The sequence below is a fragment of the Salmo trutta genome, chromosome 24 (assembly GCF_901001165.1).
Source record: "Salmo trutta chromosome 24, fSalTru1.1, whole genome shotgun sequence".
NCBI classification, from domain to species: Eukaryota; Metazoa; Chordata; class Actinopteri; order Salmoniformes; family Salmonidae; genus Salmo; species Salmo trutta.
Genome location: NC_042980.1, coordinates 13,953,519 through 13,972,133, shown reverse-complemented (window position 1 = coordinate 13,972,133; position 18,615 = coordinate 13,953,519). Strand labels below are relative to the sequence as shown.

Sequence of the window (18,615 nt, the reverse complement as noted above, 5' to 3'; positions counted from 1 at the left end):
CTCTTTATTATGCATGTGTGGAACTTGTTAGTAACTCTCTAAACTGATATTGTCTGTGTATGTCTATTTTTCCATTCATGTACTGTAATTTATATGTTTATATCTTTTAAAAAATGGTTCAGAATTTGTCAGGGTAGTTCCTTTTTCTATTCAATAAAATGACTTTCAATTATCAAATGTTTTGTCCATATTATAGAGCCCTAAGGACTTATTCAATGCCTCTTATGGTATCAAGTCCTTCATAGTCCAAAAGTCCTAATTCCCAGCACGTCGTGTACAGTCCGTGGTCATGACAAACAGATTACACAATATTGAATTCCAAAGATTTTAAGATAATTTTGTTATATATTTTATCCCACAAAAAGTGTTATCGTGGAAGTCACATTTGGATGGCAGCACAGACTGTTCCCTACAGCACACAGTACAATATAGACAGTGAATGTATTCTGTGGGTGTTTGTGAAGAAGTATCTGCGCTAAAATGACCCTTCTTTCCCATTAGGCCCAGTGAGGAGGTGCATGTCAGGATGAAGGCTACATAAATGAAGGATCCTATTTACCTGAAAAAGGTTCTCTACAGGAGAACACTGACAAAGGTTATTGACAAACAAAACCAGACCGAGAAGAAGGTAAGTGGCCCATTTCTTCCTGTTATGCCACAAATGCCATAATATAAACATGATTATGCCCCAGCAAGAGTTGAAATTATGTTCTTGATCTCTTCCTAAAAAGTTTCAATTGAACTTTGACCTCTCTTTTTGAACAGAGAATGAAAAAGGTTAAGTGTCTGTTTTTGATTGGAATCGAAACAATAGTATGGTTCTTCTTAGCATGATATCTATCATACTGGTATACACTTTTATCATCATGAAAGTATCATATAAACTTACATCATCACCATGCAAGAGCTTTTCTTATTTGATTGTATTGATTGCAGAGATGTAAAGAAAAGCTCTTGGGTGTTGGATTCTTTCAACTGTTAATTTTTTTTATCTTTACATTTTTATTCATTATTATTATGAATGACTTTTTATGCTATGATTGCATAATATTATACCTCCTTTTATTTAAAAAATAATAATGCAACCCCTCTATTTGATACGGTTTCAATTTGCAACATGGAAGGATACAACATCACCTGGTTCATTATATGAAATAGCAGAGAACGCAACGGTCTTCTGTGGGTGAGTTGACACTTTTCAATTATATTTTACTCCTGCATCGAGGTTGGAAAGTTAGATTCTATTTTGATCTATTCATATTACTGTCCACGCTGAAGCTGAAGGTCCTGGATCACAAACTGTTTATAAAAATATATACAGCATACATAAGCATCTATTATTTTTTACAGGGTGGATATTGAAGCACAGATGACCATGTTTGCATATTACTGTGTTTGTATTGGAATAGAATATTTAATTGTTAGTTATTTCCAAGTAAGTGGGTTCAACTTCATTCTCAAAGTGCTTTCGTTCCACTGAGTTTTGCAATCTTAATAGGTTAATTCATCTACAACTGTTCTTTTAAACATGCATTGAACCCTGCTCTGTGTAGATTGTCCTCTGGGTATCTGCTTCTACCAGACAGATCCAGAGAATCAGGAAAACTTACTTTAGGAAGATCATGAGAATGTAGATTGGCTGGTTTGACTGCAATTCAGTTGGAGAATGAAACACTAGGATATCAGAGTAAACCCATGGGTTATTTTCTACAGAGATGTGTGGACAATTGAGGGCATTCCTGAAAGACGTTTCTATAAAAACCTCTCACATTTAGGGTTTGACCCATTTTAACCGGTTCACTATTTTGAACATGTTCTCTCACCTCTGTTGACATCAACAAGATCAGCGATGCTATAGCTGATCAGGTGTCTATCTTCATCGAGAGGATCTCCACTTTCATCTTCAGCTTCATGGTGGGGTTCATCAGAGTATGGAAGTTGACCCTGGTGGTCATCACAGTAAGCCCACTTATAGGACTTGCTGCTGGGCTAATGGCCATGGTGTGATGGGTTGAATACAATGTATTAAATTCCTCAATTTAGTGATGGTCATTCTGTTTTTGGATGTAACAGCCTCTGAGTCTGTATGTGAGGTAGTCTCACACCACCTCTGTATTCTCTGGGACGTTGTGATGTGTGAAATGTACTATGGATAAACCAGTCTGGTTTGAATGTGGGAACGTTGTGAAGTGTTCTCCACTCATTGACTCCTCAGGCTGTTGCCAGACCGACAGGTCGGGAGCTCCAGGCCTATGCCAAGGCAGGGTCAGTAGCTGATGAGGTACTGTCATCCATCAGAACAGTGGCAGCCTTTGGAGGAGAGGGTAACTTGAAATACTGTACAGGATCTTCATTCGATCACCATGTTGTTGCAGGAAATGCAAATGAGTAGTGTATTACATTTTTTTTAAAGCTCATACATTTTGTAGTTTAATTTACACTTTAAAATGTCAGACTTGATTTGCCCTAACAAATAATGTATCAACCCTTGCAAAAATGTCAGTTAATTATAATCCTGCTGTGAGAAACTCGTCAAATGAACCTTATCCCTCCCTGCGGACTTCAATGTCTTGGCACTTGAAATGAGTTATAAAAATGCATTTCACATTTGAACAGGTGTGACAAAAAACGTATTGAGGCTCAGAACTGGGGTGTGAAAAAGGGGACGATCGTTGGAGTGTTTCAAGGATACCTGTGGTGTGTCATCTTCCTCTGCTATGCTTTGGCATTCCGGTATGTTTCTAAACTGGTCAAAGAAATCAAATAGATCTCCCCTGATGCTGCTGTAAGAGTACTCTTATCCACGTATGGTAACTCAGATGACCGTATAATAAATATGTATCCAATACATTATACTATGATTGGTGAAAATGTAAGGATATGTTGGCTTGTATTTTGGTCTCCAGGTGTTCTTCGTGGTTCTTATGGCAGCTATGAACCTGGGTCAGGCCTCTCCCTGCCTGGAAGCCTTCGCCTCAGGTCCAGCTGCAGCCATGACAATCTTTGATACCATTGACTGGGTAAGGCCAGAATTCTAGAAAATACATGAACTATGGGAATGAATAGTATTTCCTCTCTAGGCAACTGGATCACAGATTGGGATGATTGTGAACACTTTGAACAACATTGCGTTCTACTTCAGCTGAAAGTTAAGCTTGGTGGTGATGTGCTTTTTACCACTGGTTGGCTTGTCTGGGTTCTTTCAAGCCAAAATGAGGTATAAGAAGGCAGTGGAAGCAGCATGCCAGGTGGTTAAACACTCCATTATGGGTTTATTCATTTAATAAAGGTCCTTAAATGGGTTATTAGAATACTTCTGTAACGTTAAGCGAGGCACTAGTCTAGAGAGTGTTATTCTCTGTCGTAAGGATGGTCATGGGGAGCGTATATTTGAATACATACGAACAGCAGCTGGAGGCTCCCTATAAATCTGCCAAGAAGAAGGACAATATCTATGGCATCTGTTTTGCCTTTGCTCAGTGTGTTATCTTTATGGTGTATGCTGCCTCATTTAGATATGGAGGCTATCTGGTCAGCTGTGAAGGATTACATCACCTGGTGGCAATGACGGACTGGCCATCTGGAGCCCTGGGAGTTTTCCCGGTGGGCCGCTTGACAATTGGGACCGATGCAACGCAAAACATAAATAACCCCAGCCCCCGCTTAAATAAAAATAACCAAGTGCTGTGTGTCTGACTGGCCCAGGCGAGTGGGCTGCCGGCCCACTGCCACCGCGGTTGGGTATTACATCTGTCATCCTCTCTCTCCCAGCCAATTATTTTTGGTCTAGTCCATTCTAATTTTACCTGGGCCCCGCCCCTTTCCCATCTCTGTTAAGTGGTGACATTTGGATAAATAATGGAGTGGAGCAGATGGACAAACAAAAGGAGAAAAAAACGTAAAGGTGGTGCTGAAAAGCGGAAAGAGAAGAGGTTGAAGTCCCTTGAGGCTGATGCAGCCAAATGGTTTAAAATAACAAAATATTCATTTGGCGCCCTTACCAGTCAATCATCTCAGCCGAGTGAGCCTGAAGGCACTGGCAGCAGAGAGAGCAGCCCATTGAGCCCAGCGATACCAGTTCAACTGTTAGTCAAAGCTTTGCAGCTGAAGCGGTAAGACAGAAGACAATAGGGATGAGATAAGCAATGTTTGGGTTTGGCTAGCTGGCTATTTACTTATATCAGGTGCCTTTTGTTGAAACAAGCGCTCGTTAATGTCACTTTTCGTGAACCGACCAATCACAGCCTGGATGGGGCGGGACATTAAATAAAGGTTGACGTGCTACAGCAAACTTTGGAAATGTTGAACTCATTGTTATGCATGAATAGTTATGATTACTGACAAGTTAGTACTTAGCGTTAACAAATTAGAGACTAACCACCAATGTAGACCATTTTCCTTACAAAAGGATTTAATGACGGAACAAAACCTACAAAAATTATAAATGTTGGTTGTATATTTCACTGCTGTATTGTCCAATTGGAATTAATATTATACTAGTGGTAGAAAGTGTATTATATGAATATACTAACATTATACTTTTTATTTTATGTTTTAATATACTAATTATTCATCCAGGTTGAGGATAGTGCATCTGCAGTGGACAGATGTAGACTGAACCAGAGCCAGGATGCCACTGCCACCCCAATTTTTGATTATTTAATTAGGCAGAAGTCAGGGGACCTAGATATGTTTTTTTTTTAGTTTCCACCCCCAACAAAAGAGGGAAAAGTCTGTGGTGCAGAAGGTTTTCTTTTGCAAAGATGGGACCAACAGGAAGTGGCCGTCAGACAGTGAAGTGAACCATGCTTTATTCTACTTCATTTGTATGGCATTTGCAAAGCCCACAGAGAACAGCCCTTTCATGAATGGAATGGCAGACTGGAAGCATATCCATCAGAGAGTGGAAGAGCATGAGAAGAGCATTATGCATAGAGGTTATGCTGAGGTCTACTTTCTAAGGTCCTCCAAAGGTAACATTGAGAGCCTGTTCATTGGCAGTGTCATAAATGTTGCCGTGTTGAATTGACCAAACTGCAGGCGGAATGTGGATACTCATCTTTTTACTATTTTAGAGCAAAGTATACACAGAAAACACGAACGACTCCAGACAGGCTACTTACAAAATCATAGCAGTGTTAACACAACCACCCACAAACCCAAGTGAGAAACATACGCCTAAATATATGACTCCCAATCAGGAACAACGATAACCAGCTGTCCCTGATCAGGAGCCACACAGACCAACATAGAAACACAACACCCAGAACAAACATACAGACATCTTCTGCCACATCCTGACCAAAATACTACACCAACTGCTGGTCAGGATGTGACAGTACCCCCCCAAAGGTGCATACCCCGAAAGCACCTAAAAAAGAAACCACAAAAATCCCCAAAAACCACAACAAAACAAAAACAAATACCCCCTAAACAATAAGGGAGGGAAGGGAGGGTGGCTGCTGTCAACACCCCCCCTCCCCAACCCACCTATCCTGGAGGTGGCTCTGGTTCCGGCCTCCTGCCCTCCAGGTTGTATGCAGACTCATTGGGGTCCGGGTCGTAGACCGACTCACTCCGTTGTGGATCGTGGGCAGATTCCTTCAGTTCCATACTGTAGGCAGACTCAGTTAATTCATAGTTAATTATCCACTTATTCAGTTCCTGATCATAGACAGACTCACCCGGTTCCGGGTCGCAGGCAGACTCCTTCGGTACCGGATTAGACACTGTTGCCGGATACTCTGGACTGCACACTGGTGCCGGATACTCTGGACTGCACACTGGTGCCGAGCTCTCGAGGCTGGGCTGACGCACTGGATGCCTGATGCGTGGGGCTGGTAGAGGAGGTACCAGGCTGGATACACGCACCCCAGGACTAGTGCCAGGAGCAGGAACAGGCTGAATAGGACTAGGCTGACTAATGGGAAGCTTGGTCCAGGTTGCTGGTACTGGTCGTGCCAGACTGGAGGTCCTCACTTCCGGGTTAGCACGAGAGGCGGGAACGGGAAAGACTGGGCCATGGAGGCGCACAGGTGGCCTTGACCGCACCGCCTGCACAACCCGTCCTGGCTGGATGGAACTAGCAGCCCTGTACGAGCGGGGGGCTGGTACAGGGCGAACTGGGCTGTGCAGGGGCCTGATGGTTGCCGTGTGTAGAGAGGGAGTAGGGTAGCCTGGTCCTAGGAGGCGTACCGGTGACCAGACACGCTGTGCAGGCATCCTCCTACCTGGATGCCCACTCTAGCACAGCATCTGCGAGGGGCTGGGAATGGCACACACCAGACTGTGCGTGCGTATGGGCGAGACAGTGCGCACCTCAGCGAAACACGGTGCGCTCCTCCATATACTCACGGGTAGCTGGCTTATGGCTCTTCTTAGGCCTAGCCAAACTACCCGTATGCCCCCCCAAAAAAAATTATTGGGGGTGCCTCTCCGGCTTCCTCGCCAGTCGTGTTCCCCGGTAGCGTTCCCAGTCGTCACTCCACTTTCGCCATGGGCCCTCTCAGGCCATAATCTGTTCCCATGTCCATTCTTCACCATAGTCCATATACTCAGTGTTCCTCTCCTTTTTCCGCTGCTTGGTCTTGTTTAGGTGGGTGGTTCTGTCATAAATGTTGCCGTGTTGAATTGACCAAACCGCAGGCGGAATGTGGATACTCAGCTTTTTACTATTTTAGAGCAAAGTATACACAGAAAACAATAAACACGAACGACTCCAGACATGCTAGCAGGCTCCTTACAAAATCATAGCAGTGTTAACAAAACCACCCACAAACCCAAGTGACAAACATACTCCTAAATATATGTCTCCCAATCAGGAACAACGATAACCAGCTGTCCCTGATCGGGAGCCACACAGACCAACATAGAAACACAACACCCAGAACAAACATACACAGACATCTTCTGCCACGTCCTGACCAAAATACTACACAACTACACCCTCTGCTGGTCAGGACGTGACAGGCAGTCAGATGTTTGCTCACGGAGCGCAAGTGCGCAGAAGAAGGCAAGTGCTATATCGCATTATAGATGTTGTTAAAGTCATAGGCAAAAAGGGTCTGAGCCACAGAGGCATGCAGTCTGAAGCAGCTTATACGCTAGATGACAGCAGCATTGACCATTGCATATTTTTAGAGATGATAATTATGCTGGGAAAATACAACCTGTGTATGAAAGAGCATCTGCATAGAGAAAATAAAAAAAACTGCACGAGTCTGGGTTAAGAGGGGGCAGAGGTTCTCTAATCACTCTATTATCAAAGACTAACATCGATACCGTCATTACCACAATCCAACACACAATGCAGGCCACCATAGCAAGTTAAATCCAGGAAGTTGGTATGTTTTCAGTCCAGATTGACACTGCGAAGGACATTACAACACAATGTCAATAATGCTCTGTCATAGTCAGATATGTGACAAACGTCATCCATGAGAGGCTTGTGGCTGTGGTGAAATTAACAACATAGCTGTGTTCTTCTGTGAATCCTACCAGAGGATGAACATTTGGGAGAAGGAGAGCAAGGACCCAAGACACTGACGTCTTGCTCCAATTGGAGAGACATGCTGGTGGGCTAAAGACAGTGCCTTAAAGAAGGTCTTCGGAGCTTTTGGAAATCCAGATAAGGGGTCTGTCTGTATGTTGATGTCCTTCTCACTCTTTCAACCATACAAGATCAGAAAAACATCAACGCTACTGCCCGGGTCAAGGCACAAGGATACATTGAGGGGTTGCTGAAGTATGAAACAATACTTAAAGCTCAGATATTCCTCAGAATATTCCAGGTCACCTTACCAGTCTCAAAATATCTTCAAACAAGTGGAATGGACATTCTGTCTGCGCATCGTATGGTTGTGTCTACAGAGGAGCAGCTGAATGGAATGGCAAAAGATTTTGAAAAAGTCAAGGCAGCTGCAGACACATTTGTTCAGTGGGCCAACAGGAAGTTGCAGGAAGGGGACGAGGAAACAGAGCTGGAGTTAGAGATCACTCTGCCAACGAAAGGGCTTGAAAGAAGAAAACCATGCCTGGAGAGATGGCACAAGATGAGACTTTTACTGGGGCAGAGAGTGCATTGGATTGGTGTCCATAATCAAATTCTGGATACAGTTATAGATAGCATCCATCGGCGATTTCTGAGTAATGGAACTTTGTATGCCGACCTGGCCCTTCTGGACCCTAAAAACTTTAGTCAGCTAACATACAGGGCCAGTGCCCTTCCACAGACAGCCCTTCAAGAACTAAGCAAATGTTTGATCAAATTTGACAGCAGAGCAACGGTGGCCAATTTACAGAGTGAGCTCATGAGTCTGGCAGAACAGTGGACTAGGTTAAAACAATCGAGATTTGAAGAATACACAACCAGGACTATGGATGATCATGGACCTGAAGGAAATGAAGACGAGGTGGAGATGATGAACAAGAGCTGTTCATCTCACAAGTAATGTCCAGTGTGTTGCTACCATATTCTTAGTCCGTACAACCTATTGACCGACGCATACCATATCCTGAGCCTTGCTTACAAGTTCCTACTTACCCTGTCAGTAACCCAGGTAGCTTGCGAGCGGAGCTGCTCTACTCTGAAATTCATCAGTAGGCTCAGGAGCACTCTATCACAACAACAGCTGGAGGCTTTTACGCTCATGGCTACAGAGCGAGATGTTTTAATGGCCCTGGACAGTGACCTGGTTATAGATGGCATTGCTGAGAGAAGTGAGCTGCTGCAGAAATTGCTAATTTAAGGAGGTAGGAGATATGTTTATGTTTATTTTATTCTATGACTTGCCTACTCACCAGTCTTTTCACCAACACATTTCTTCCTGTGTTATTTATTTTACTGGTCAGATGGTTCCAGAGATTCTGCCAGTGCCATTGTGCCAATATGTGCTTCTTCTAGCCAGCCTCCTCCTAAGAGCAACACGTTCCCCCTGTTCTATTTTACATCTATTTTACTAAAGTTATTGTTATACGTATTGTTCAGTAATCTTGTTTACATAAAGTGTGGTGTTGGTTGTGTGGGTGGTGGTGTATTGCTGGGGGGGGGGAGAGGTTTTGGTGGGCCGGTCTGAGTCAAACAATCCACGGCCCTTTTTCATTCCCAGTCCGTTCCTGCCTGGTAGTCTTCAGGTAAGTTTTTAGCTGAATGTTGCACATGTAGTATTTACGGTGACAAACAGAAAACCTGTGAATAACAATACTGCAAATAGGTTAACACCATGTTTACTGTACATTTTCAGAAACATACCCATTTGCGGTAAACTGTTCTAAAAGCTTACTGTATTATCAGACTAATGCCAATGTTGTGTGTTCCCCAGAGTGATCTCTGCCATTGTGATCAGTGGGAAGGCACTGGGAAAAGATTTCTCGTTCAGCCCCAGATTATGCCAGAGCGAGATTACAGCTGCCCAGTTCTTCAAACTGTTGGATGAGAGAAACGTGTCTAAATCTTTCCATTACAAATTCAATTTATTCAATCAGACATTTTCAGTAAAATTTGGTGTGTAATAATGCCATGCCCTCTCTCCAGGAGGATTTCAAAAAGGGGAGTTAAAATTCATGAACTGCAAGTTCACCTATCCAACCCAGACTGACATCCAGGTGTTACATGGAGTACTGGTGTCTTTGAAGCCGGGCCAGACCCTGACCTTTGTGGGCAGCAGTGGCTGTGGGAAGACCACTAGTGTGCAGCTGTTGGAGAGGTTCTATGATCCAGATGAGGGCAGAGTGGGTGAGATCCCACACCAGCCACAACCTATTTACATGACCTTTATCTTAGTTCTGCCATGTAGATGGAATCAGAGGGGGACACAGTGCCTGTCATAGTTTATTTGTATTTTCAATAAACACGTCCTTGCTCCCATTTCATTTTAGTTGATTGATGGCTGTCCATCACACACTGTCAACGTGCCCTTCCTGAAGGCTCAGATTGGCATTGTCTCCCAAGAACCAGTGCTGTTTGACTGCGGTACTGCTGAAAATATCCAGCATGATGTTAACACAAGGAACGTGAGCATGGTGGAGATTGTTGAAGCTGCCAAGAAAGCTTATCTTCGATACTTTGTTATGACTCTACCAGATGTGAGTAGCGCAACTGAAATGGTACCATCTTTGTAATACTTCTATGTCATACTATCCCACTTCACTTTATACTGTGAAGACTGTCGAAAATGAACATATTGTGGTGGGAACATGTTATTATCTTCTGATACTGTTTGCTCTCATTGTATTGTAAATACTGTACTGGACATTCCTGTGTTTGACTCAGAAATATGAGACTTGGGTTGGTGCCCAGAGCTCCCAGCTCTCCAGCGGACAAAATAAAACGTATCGCCATCGCTCGGGCAATAGTTAGGAACCCCAAGATTCTGCTACTGGATGAGGCCACCTCTGCATTGGACACAGAGAGTGAAAAGGTTCCCAGATATCATAGCCGTCATGTCCCAAGGCGCTGTCATAGAAAGAGGGACTCATGAGAAACGCATGGTTAAGAGAGCTACCTACTATAAACTAGTCACAACAGGGGCTCCGATCAGCTAAACCTCATTTTCCTAGAGATGGATGCATTACGAGGAGATGGAGTTTGTCACTAACCAAAGTACATCTATGTGACATTTTTATGATACATGTGGAGTAACTATAGACTAAACATCAAAGTCCATGGCAGGAAGTATTCAGACCCCTTAATTTCTTACAAATTCTGTTACATTAACAGCCTTATTCTAAAATGGAATTAAAAACAAATTAAATCCTCATCAGTCCACACACAATACCCCATAATGACAAAGCAAAAACAGGTTTTTAGAATTTGTGCAAATATATTAAAAATACAAAACAGATACCTTATTTACGTTCAGACCCTTTGCTAAGAGACTTAAAGTTTTGCTCAAGTGCATCCTGTTTCCATTGATCATCCTTGAGCTGTTTCTACAACTTGATTGGAGTCCACCTGTGATAAATTGATTGGACAAGATTTGGAAAGGCACACACCTGTCTATATAGGGTCCCACAGTTGACAGTGCATGTCAGAGCAAAAACCAAGCCACGAGGTCGAAGGAATTATCTGTAGAGCTCCGAGACAGGATTGTGTCGAGGCACAGATCTGGGGAAGGGCACAAAAAATGTCTGCTGCATTGAAGGTCCCCAAGAACACAGTGGCCTCAATCATTCTTAAATGGAAGAAGTTTGGAACCACCAAGACTCTTCTTAGAGCTGGCCGCCCGGCCAAACTGAGCAATAGAGGGAGAAGGACCTTGGTCATGGAGGTGACCATGAACCCGATGGTCACTCTGACAGAGCTCCAGAGGTACTCTGTGGAGATGGTTGTCCTTTTGGAAGGTTCTCCCATCTCTGCAACACTCCACCAATCAGGCCTTTATGGTAGAGTGGCCAGACGGAAGCCACTCCTCAGTAGAAGGCACCTAAAGGACTCTCAGACCATGAGAAATAAGATTCACTGGTCTGATGAAACCAAGATTGAACTCTTTGGCATAAATTCCAAGAGTCACGTCTGGAGGAAACTAGGCGCCGCCCATTGCCTGGACAATACCATCCCTACGGTGAAGCATGGGGGTGGCAGAATCATGCTGTGGGGATGTTATTCAGCGGCAGGGACTGGGAGACTAGTCATGATCGAGGGAAAGATGAACAGAGCAAAGTACAGAGAGATCCTTGATGAAAACTTGCTCCAGAGCGCTCAGGACCTCAGACTGGGGTGAAGGTTCACCTTCCAATGGGACAATGACGCTAAGCACACAGCCAAGACAACGCAGGAGTGGCTTCGGGAAAAGTCTCTGAATGTCCTTGAGTGGACCAGCCAGAGCCTGGACTTGAACCTGATCGAACATCTCAGAGCTTGAGAGGATCTGCAGAGAAGAATGGGAGAAACTCCCCAAATACAGGTGTCCCAAGCTTGTAGCGTCATACCCAAGAAGACTCGAGGCTGTAATCGCTGCCAAAGGTGCTTCAACAAATTACTGAGTGAAGGGTTTTGAATACTTATGTAAATGCGATATTTCTGAAATGTGCTAAAATGTCTAAACTTGTTTTTGCTTTGTCATTGTGGGGTATTGTGTGTAGATTTAGGATAAAACATTTTTTAATACATTTTAGAATAAGGCTGTAACGTAACAAAATGTGGAAAAAGTGAAGTAACGTGTTGTCCTTGAGAAACAGTGATGGTGTGTTGATGGTGTGTGCTGCGACCATAAACGACAGGTAACATCTAGCATTGGTTTTTATCTGATGTGTCCTCTGTTGTGTCTGTCTTAAATTGTCCTTGATGAAAAGAACACCTCAAACCGTATATTTGATGGATGTGTAACTGAATAAATGAATGATGGACTATGTATGAAGGAAACTTCTCTTTGGTCTCAATTCTGTATGAAATACTGAATGTCATAGGTGACCTCTGGATGAAGCTGTAGTTTACATTTGAACTGTGGTGTTGAAATGCCCAACACAATTGTGTGCTAGTAAATGCTAACACCTTTCACAAACCACCAAGTAATTGTACATCATTTTGTGCATTAAGTAGGCCAAGGATATTTCACAAACGATGTACTCCATGAACTCAGTTTGCCAAGTGATTAGCGGGCATATTCTGAAAGCACCTGCTGATTTATCAGCATTATGAACCGCCTGCTGAATCTTTCCATGTTCAGCATTAACACGTAACAACACAATCACAGATGTCTCCTCAGGCCTGGATAGGCTGAGCAAGCACTAAGTGGACAGTTATATAATTTATCTAACCAAACTTGCAAGGTAACTATATAGCCTCCTAGCAACAGATAATGGGGGTAAGCTAAGGATAGTACCCTGTTAGAAAATGTACGTCTTCTTGAAAAGGTACATGTAATATAAAATATGATATTTAGAAGATGCTTTTATCCAAAGCGACTTACAGTAATGCTGCATACATTTTACGTATAGGTGGTCCTGGGATTTGAACCCACTACCCTGGTGTTACACACTCTACCAACTGAGCTACAAAGAACATCAGACAATATGTTATGCAGTACATTTTGGTATAGGCCTACATCCAAATTGGCTTGTAATGAGTGACTTTTAGATAAATTAAGTTATTACATTACAGTAACAGCTGTGATAAGGATGGGTATTTACTACAGTAGCAAAAAGCAGGGCTGTTAATAACCATTTATTTTGCTACATTATCATTAGTAGTAAAGTATATGCCAGAATAATATGGGTATGATGATGAGGTAAATTGTTATTGTCATGAATTCTATATTTTGGTGAAATGGCGCAGCGGTCTAAGGAACTGCAATAGGTGTCACTACAGTCCCTGGTTCGAATCCAGGCTATATCACATCCGGCTGTGATTGGGAATCCCATAGGGCGGCGCACAATTAGTCCAGCGTCATCCGGGTTTGGCCGGGGTAGGCCGTCATTGTAAATAAGAATTTGTTCTTAACTAACTTGCCTAGTTAAATAAAGGTAAAGGTAAACAGTAAAGTAAATTGATAAAAACACACTTTGTTTACAATTTACTTTAATTTTTTTTGTCTTAAAAAACACCAGCTCACTCTTGTTTCACACTGTACATGTAACATACAATTTAACATTGCAAAAACTATAATCCACATTTTCCAACAAGGTAAATAGCTTAGCAAAATATATCTACATTACAACCATAAACAAATTGCCATAGGAGTCAGGCAATTTATGTTCATAATAATGCAATTCATCATTGCGACAAGTGACGATGTACAAACATTTAGTCTAATTTCCTCCCCTTGTCTCCTATCAACAAGTGAACACAGTAGGGGATGAGTGCCACCACACTAAGGGGGACTGCAGCACTCTTACAGAATGAGAGTGTGTAGAACAGGATCTCTGTGTGAGTGGGAATTTTGATGAAATCGTACAGCTGCAGAGAGGTCAGACTGGCTGCTACACACATGAGTTTAAACCTAGTCTTGTAGCCGTTCTTCCCCTTGCAGCTCTGGATGAACATCTGAGAGTTAATGGCCAGGCCAAGTCCAAACAATGCTCCCAGGTTCCTCACTAAACCAGCAAAAGGTGTAGTGTCCAGGTGGATCCAGTCTGGATTGGCACACCACTTCTTTGCTTTAGGTATCGACCACAATAGGTCAATGTCTATCATTTTAAGGAGCAAGTAAAGGCTGACGGCAAAAGAGAACAGAAATAAGCTAGTGTGAAGGTAGACTTTTAAACTGGCTGTGTGGATCGAGGGAACATGCTCAAATGCTTCAGCAACTAGTATACCTGTTGAGAATTAAAAAATATATATACTGTAGTGAAAATGTCTACCAAGTGAAAACACACACCATGTAAACACGAATTGGTCGTAATAGAAGTCTTACCAGCTAGAACACCAAGGATAACCTGGTGAGGGAAGTGCGTGGCGATGAAGATCCTGGAGATGCCAACACTAATCTGAATGATCCAAAACGCCATCCACAAAAAGGACCACACAAGCCCAAACCTGAGAAGATTGAGGATAATTTAGGCCCTAATAGAGGCACACATTATACAGTCACATACATTCTTTCACAAAGCAACATAGTAACAGCATGCTCATGAATATGCCTACCTCTGGCACCCCTTAGTTGAGCTGTCACAAAGGCGTCTGGTAAAGTTGAGTGCTGATGTGATCATTACATACCAGACACACGACGAGCCCATGGCATGACCGGATGGACTGCCTATACAAATGAACAGGGTTTATCTGTCATACAAGCATGACACACATTCGGATCTTCACAAAGATATATTTCAGTTCACAAAACAATACACCAGACAGTTTTGCCATTTTGCAATCCATTACATGGAATAATTCTTCAATCTCCAGAATTTATGATCATAATGATTGCCAGACAGGAAATGACACTGACCTGGTCCTGTTTCACAGGTAATGTGGAACTGCTCCAGCTGGGGGAGTGAATTATTCTGGTAAAAGAGAGTTTCATGCACCCACCAGTATGGCCGTTGACCAAACAGAATCCTAAAAACAAGAGAGTCAGATTTAAGCAATAAGGCACGAGAGGGTGTGGTATGTGGCCAATATACCACGGCTATGGGCTGTTCTTACGCACCACGCAACGCGGAGTGCCTGGATACAGTCCTTAGCCGTGGTATATTGGCCATATACCACAACCCCCCAAGGTGCCTTATTGCTATTATAAACTGGTTACCAATGTAATTAGAGCAGTAAAAATAAATGTTTTGTCATACCCGTGGTATACAGTCTGATATACCATGGCTGTCAGCCAATCAGCATTCAGGGCTCGAACCACCCAGTTTATAATAACATTTATATAACAATATGTGTTTGAAGGACATTCAAATTCCGTATACTATGCCAAACAAACTATATCTGTCAAAATATTTGTGCAATGTCGTACTGATCCCCTAGACAGCATGAGCATGTTGTTATAAGCATCAATACGCATAATGTTATTTAACTTTCACTCACTATCTCTCCCTGCCTTTACTAGTTATGGCAGCACAAGTGTAAATATATATTTTTTAAACACAGTGAGCAGATGGTGTCTTACCATTTGAAAATTAGGTTGAACCAGTCTCCGATAACTGCCACCCATATCATCTTGGTGCCGACAATTTGGCTAAGCTGAAACCACAGAGGAAAATAGAGAGAAAAGATGTTACGAGGGTCGCCCACAGAGGACATGAAGTCAAGGAAGTCATGGTAGTCCTTGTAGTTGCTCTGGAGGTGCTGGATCACCAGCACCCCACTGCTGTGGATGAGGTCCATCTGGGGTTCAGTCTGTCTGGCACGACTGGGACAGCTGCTCCCTTGGCCACAACTACAATGCTGCACCATGGACATCAGTCTCTCCTTTTTAATAGAGAGAGAGAGAGAGAGAGAGAGAGAGAGAGAGAGAGAGAGAGAGAGAGAGAGAGAGAGAGAGAGAGAGAGAGAGAGAGAGAGAGAGAGAGAGAGAGAGAGAGAGAGAGAGAGAGAGCTGTCTTCTTTATATGTAAATGTACCATCGTAAATCATTCAAAAGCTAAGTGTATGGGTTGACATTGTTTGATTGTGTTGGTATAATGTGAAATCAGCATTTTAAGGCATGTTGCACAGAGTTGTTTACAGGATGATAGTGTGGACATTAGATTGTCCACAGGTCATTACTTTTATTGGTTAAATATTAGCCATTCTAGCCACCTCTGAGGACAGTGTTCGCACGCAAATGCACTGTTTGACCCCCGGTGCCATTTACATAATGACATAATTTTCCCATTCAGTGATTCTCTGGTGGGGTGATTGGGCACTGTAACAACAATGGGTTTCCAACTGTGAAGTAAAACATCCCGATATGTATTATTATTATTATTATTATTATATTGTTTATTATTAAAAGTAATTTGGGATTTTAACCATTACCCTAAGATAAGTGAACATCCCCTACTACAGTGGTTCTCGAACCTCTCCTCTGGGACACCCAGATATTTCACAACTTGATTCACTTATCAAGGGCTTTATGATTAGTTGACCAGTTGAATCAGCTGTTCTGTCTGGAATAGTTCAAATACATTGAATGGCTGCGGGCCCCAAAGGAGCAGTTTTGCTCTTATTTTTCCCAACTGAGAAAAAGGCAACCAGATGCCCCAGTGAGACCAATGGGATATCTAATGAAAATGAAGAAGAATTGTTAACAGACCCCTTTTCCAGACAACCTCCAGGGACTACACCATGCTTTCTGAACATTTTGTATGTTGACGCAGATATAAACTCGACAAAAAATGTAAAAAAAGATATGTATAACGTTGATACAGGCTTTTCCTACAGGTACATGTATTATATCGCCACAGGGTGGCGCAAATTCATGAGCACAGACAAAGAGACTAAAAACGTTGCATTGTGAGAAACCAGGAAAAACGTGTCTCATTCCCTTTTTATTTTCATATCTGGTTTGAGACGAGACATAAAGAATAAACATCGAATTTGATAAATACTGTGCATTATCATTTGTATTGCATGAGTTTATTTCTTAAAGGACTAGATACTTTGATTTTATATAAAAAAACACATTTCCGGTGTGCGGTCACAGTCCTTGTTTCCGTGAGCGCGGAATTTTGAAAACAACTGCGAAAATCTGAAAGGAGTTCTGTGTCTAGGAACATCCGAAAATTGCTACGCTAACGTTGGCTAACAAAATGCACCATATTTGATAAAATTATAGCTAAAATGATTGTTACATAAATCGCGTCGGCCACGTTTGTTCATGAGTTGAGAGGTGTTGTGTTTTTAGCTAGCTGGGCTTTGCTTAACCATGAGTTCATATATTTCAGTGTAAAGCTACAACAATCTGGGATTAGCTGTTTTTTTCAGAAAAATTGAAGCTCTGACACTTGATTTACGGATGCGGCAGCTGGGAATAATATGGCCTAAACTAGCCCAATATTGGACTAAAGGAGACTAACGTTACACCGTAGGACCTTACATGTTCTGTTTTAAAAGGGCGAATTGGCTCTGGAAGCCAAAACAAATGACGTTACTCCATGTAAACAGGAATCGGTTCTCAATTGCGGTACTGTTCTATAAACATATACCGCTACTTTCAAATCACGTCAATTTCACGAATACAAAATACACACTTACTGTACCTGTTACCAGTTGCAGCCGACAGTATTTGTCAGTGACAACACATTTGTGGCTTATCTTCCATTTACAGGTGTTCAGAGACGCAGACCAGGTAGTTCACTCGGTCTTCCATTTGTTTTCCGTTAACAGGAGCTGTGACATGGACACATGGCGGTGTGGGGACCCTAACCCTATAGTGTTGTGTATCAATGTTATCTATTGTTTTTTTAAATTTTTATTATTAACAACCCCCCACCCACAGTAGACACCTTCCTCCAATTACTTACAGTGGATTCTGGAAGTATTCAGACCCCTTTCTCTTTTCCACAGCTGTATTCTAAAATGTATTAATCTACACGCAATACCCCGTATTGACAAAGTGAAAACTGAAAAAAATGTTTTTGCTAATGTATTACAAATAAAAAAACATACCTTATTTACATAAGTATTCAGACCCTTTGCTATGAAACTAAAAAATTGAGCTCAGGTGCATCCTGTTTCCATTGATCATCCTTGAGATGTTTCTAAAACTTGATTGGAGTCCACCTGTGGTAAATTCAATTTTAAAGGCACACACCTGTCTAAAAGGTTCCACAGTTGACAATGCACGTCAGAGCAAAAACCAAGCCATGAGGTCAAAGGAATTGTCCGTAGTGCTCCGAGACAGGATTGTGTCGCAGGCACAGATCTGGGGAAGGATACAAAAACATGCAGCATTGAAGGCCCCTAAGTGGACTACAAGAAGAGTCCACTTAGAAGAGCCTTGGTCAGAGAGGTGTCCAAGAATCCGATGGTTACTCTGACAGAGCTCCAGAGATCCCCAGATCCTCTGAACCTGCCAGAAGGACAACCCTCTCTGCAGCACGCCACCAATCAGGCCTTTATGGTAGAGTGGCCAGACGGAAGCCATTCCTCAGTAAAAGGCACATGATAGCCGGCTTGGAGTTTGCCAAAAGGGCACCTAAAGTACTCTCAGACCATGAGAAAGAAGATTATCTGGTCTGATGAGACCAAGATTG

At 42.5% G+C, this 18,615-nt stretch overlaps 1 protein-coding gene and 1 pseudogene across 1 annotated transcript; one reads left to right on the top strand and one right to left on the bottom strand.

The window, feature by feature from the left end:
* Nucleotides 1-9,043: 9,043 nt before the first annotated feature.
* Nucleotides 9,044-10,782, top strand: LOC115160735 (bile salt export pump-like; annotated as a pseudogene).
* Nucleotides 10,783-13,499: 2,717 nt separating this feature from the next.
* Nucleotides 13,500-17,788, bottom strand: LOC115161504 (glucose-6-phosphatase 2). The gene is made up of 6 exons (XM_029712480.1): nucleotides 17,615-17,788; nucleotides 15,546-15,847; nucleotides 14,883-14,992; nucleotides 14,582-14,693; nucleotides 14,352-14,473; nucleotides 13,500-14,253 (listed from the first exon to the last, which is right to left on the bottom strand). The coding sequence occupies exons 2-6, from the start codon at nucleotides 15,836-15,838 to the stop codon at nucleotides 13,742-13,744; spliced, it is 1,149 nt and encodes a 382-aa protein (XP_029568340.1). The 5' UTR covers nucleotides 15,839-15,847; nucleotides 17,615-17,788; the 3' UTR covers nucleotides 13,500-13,741.
* Between the last annotated feature and the right edge of the window lie 827 nt (nucleotides 17,789-18,615).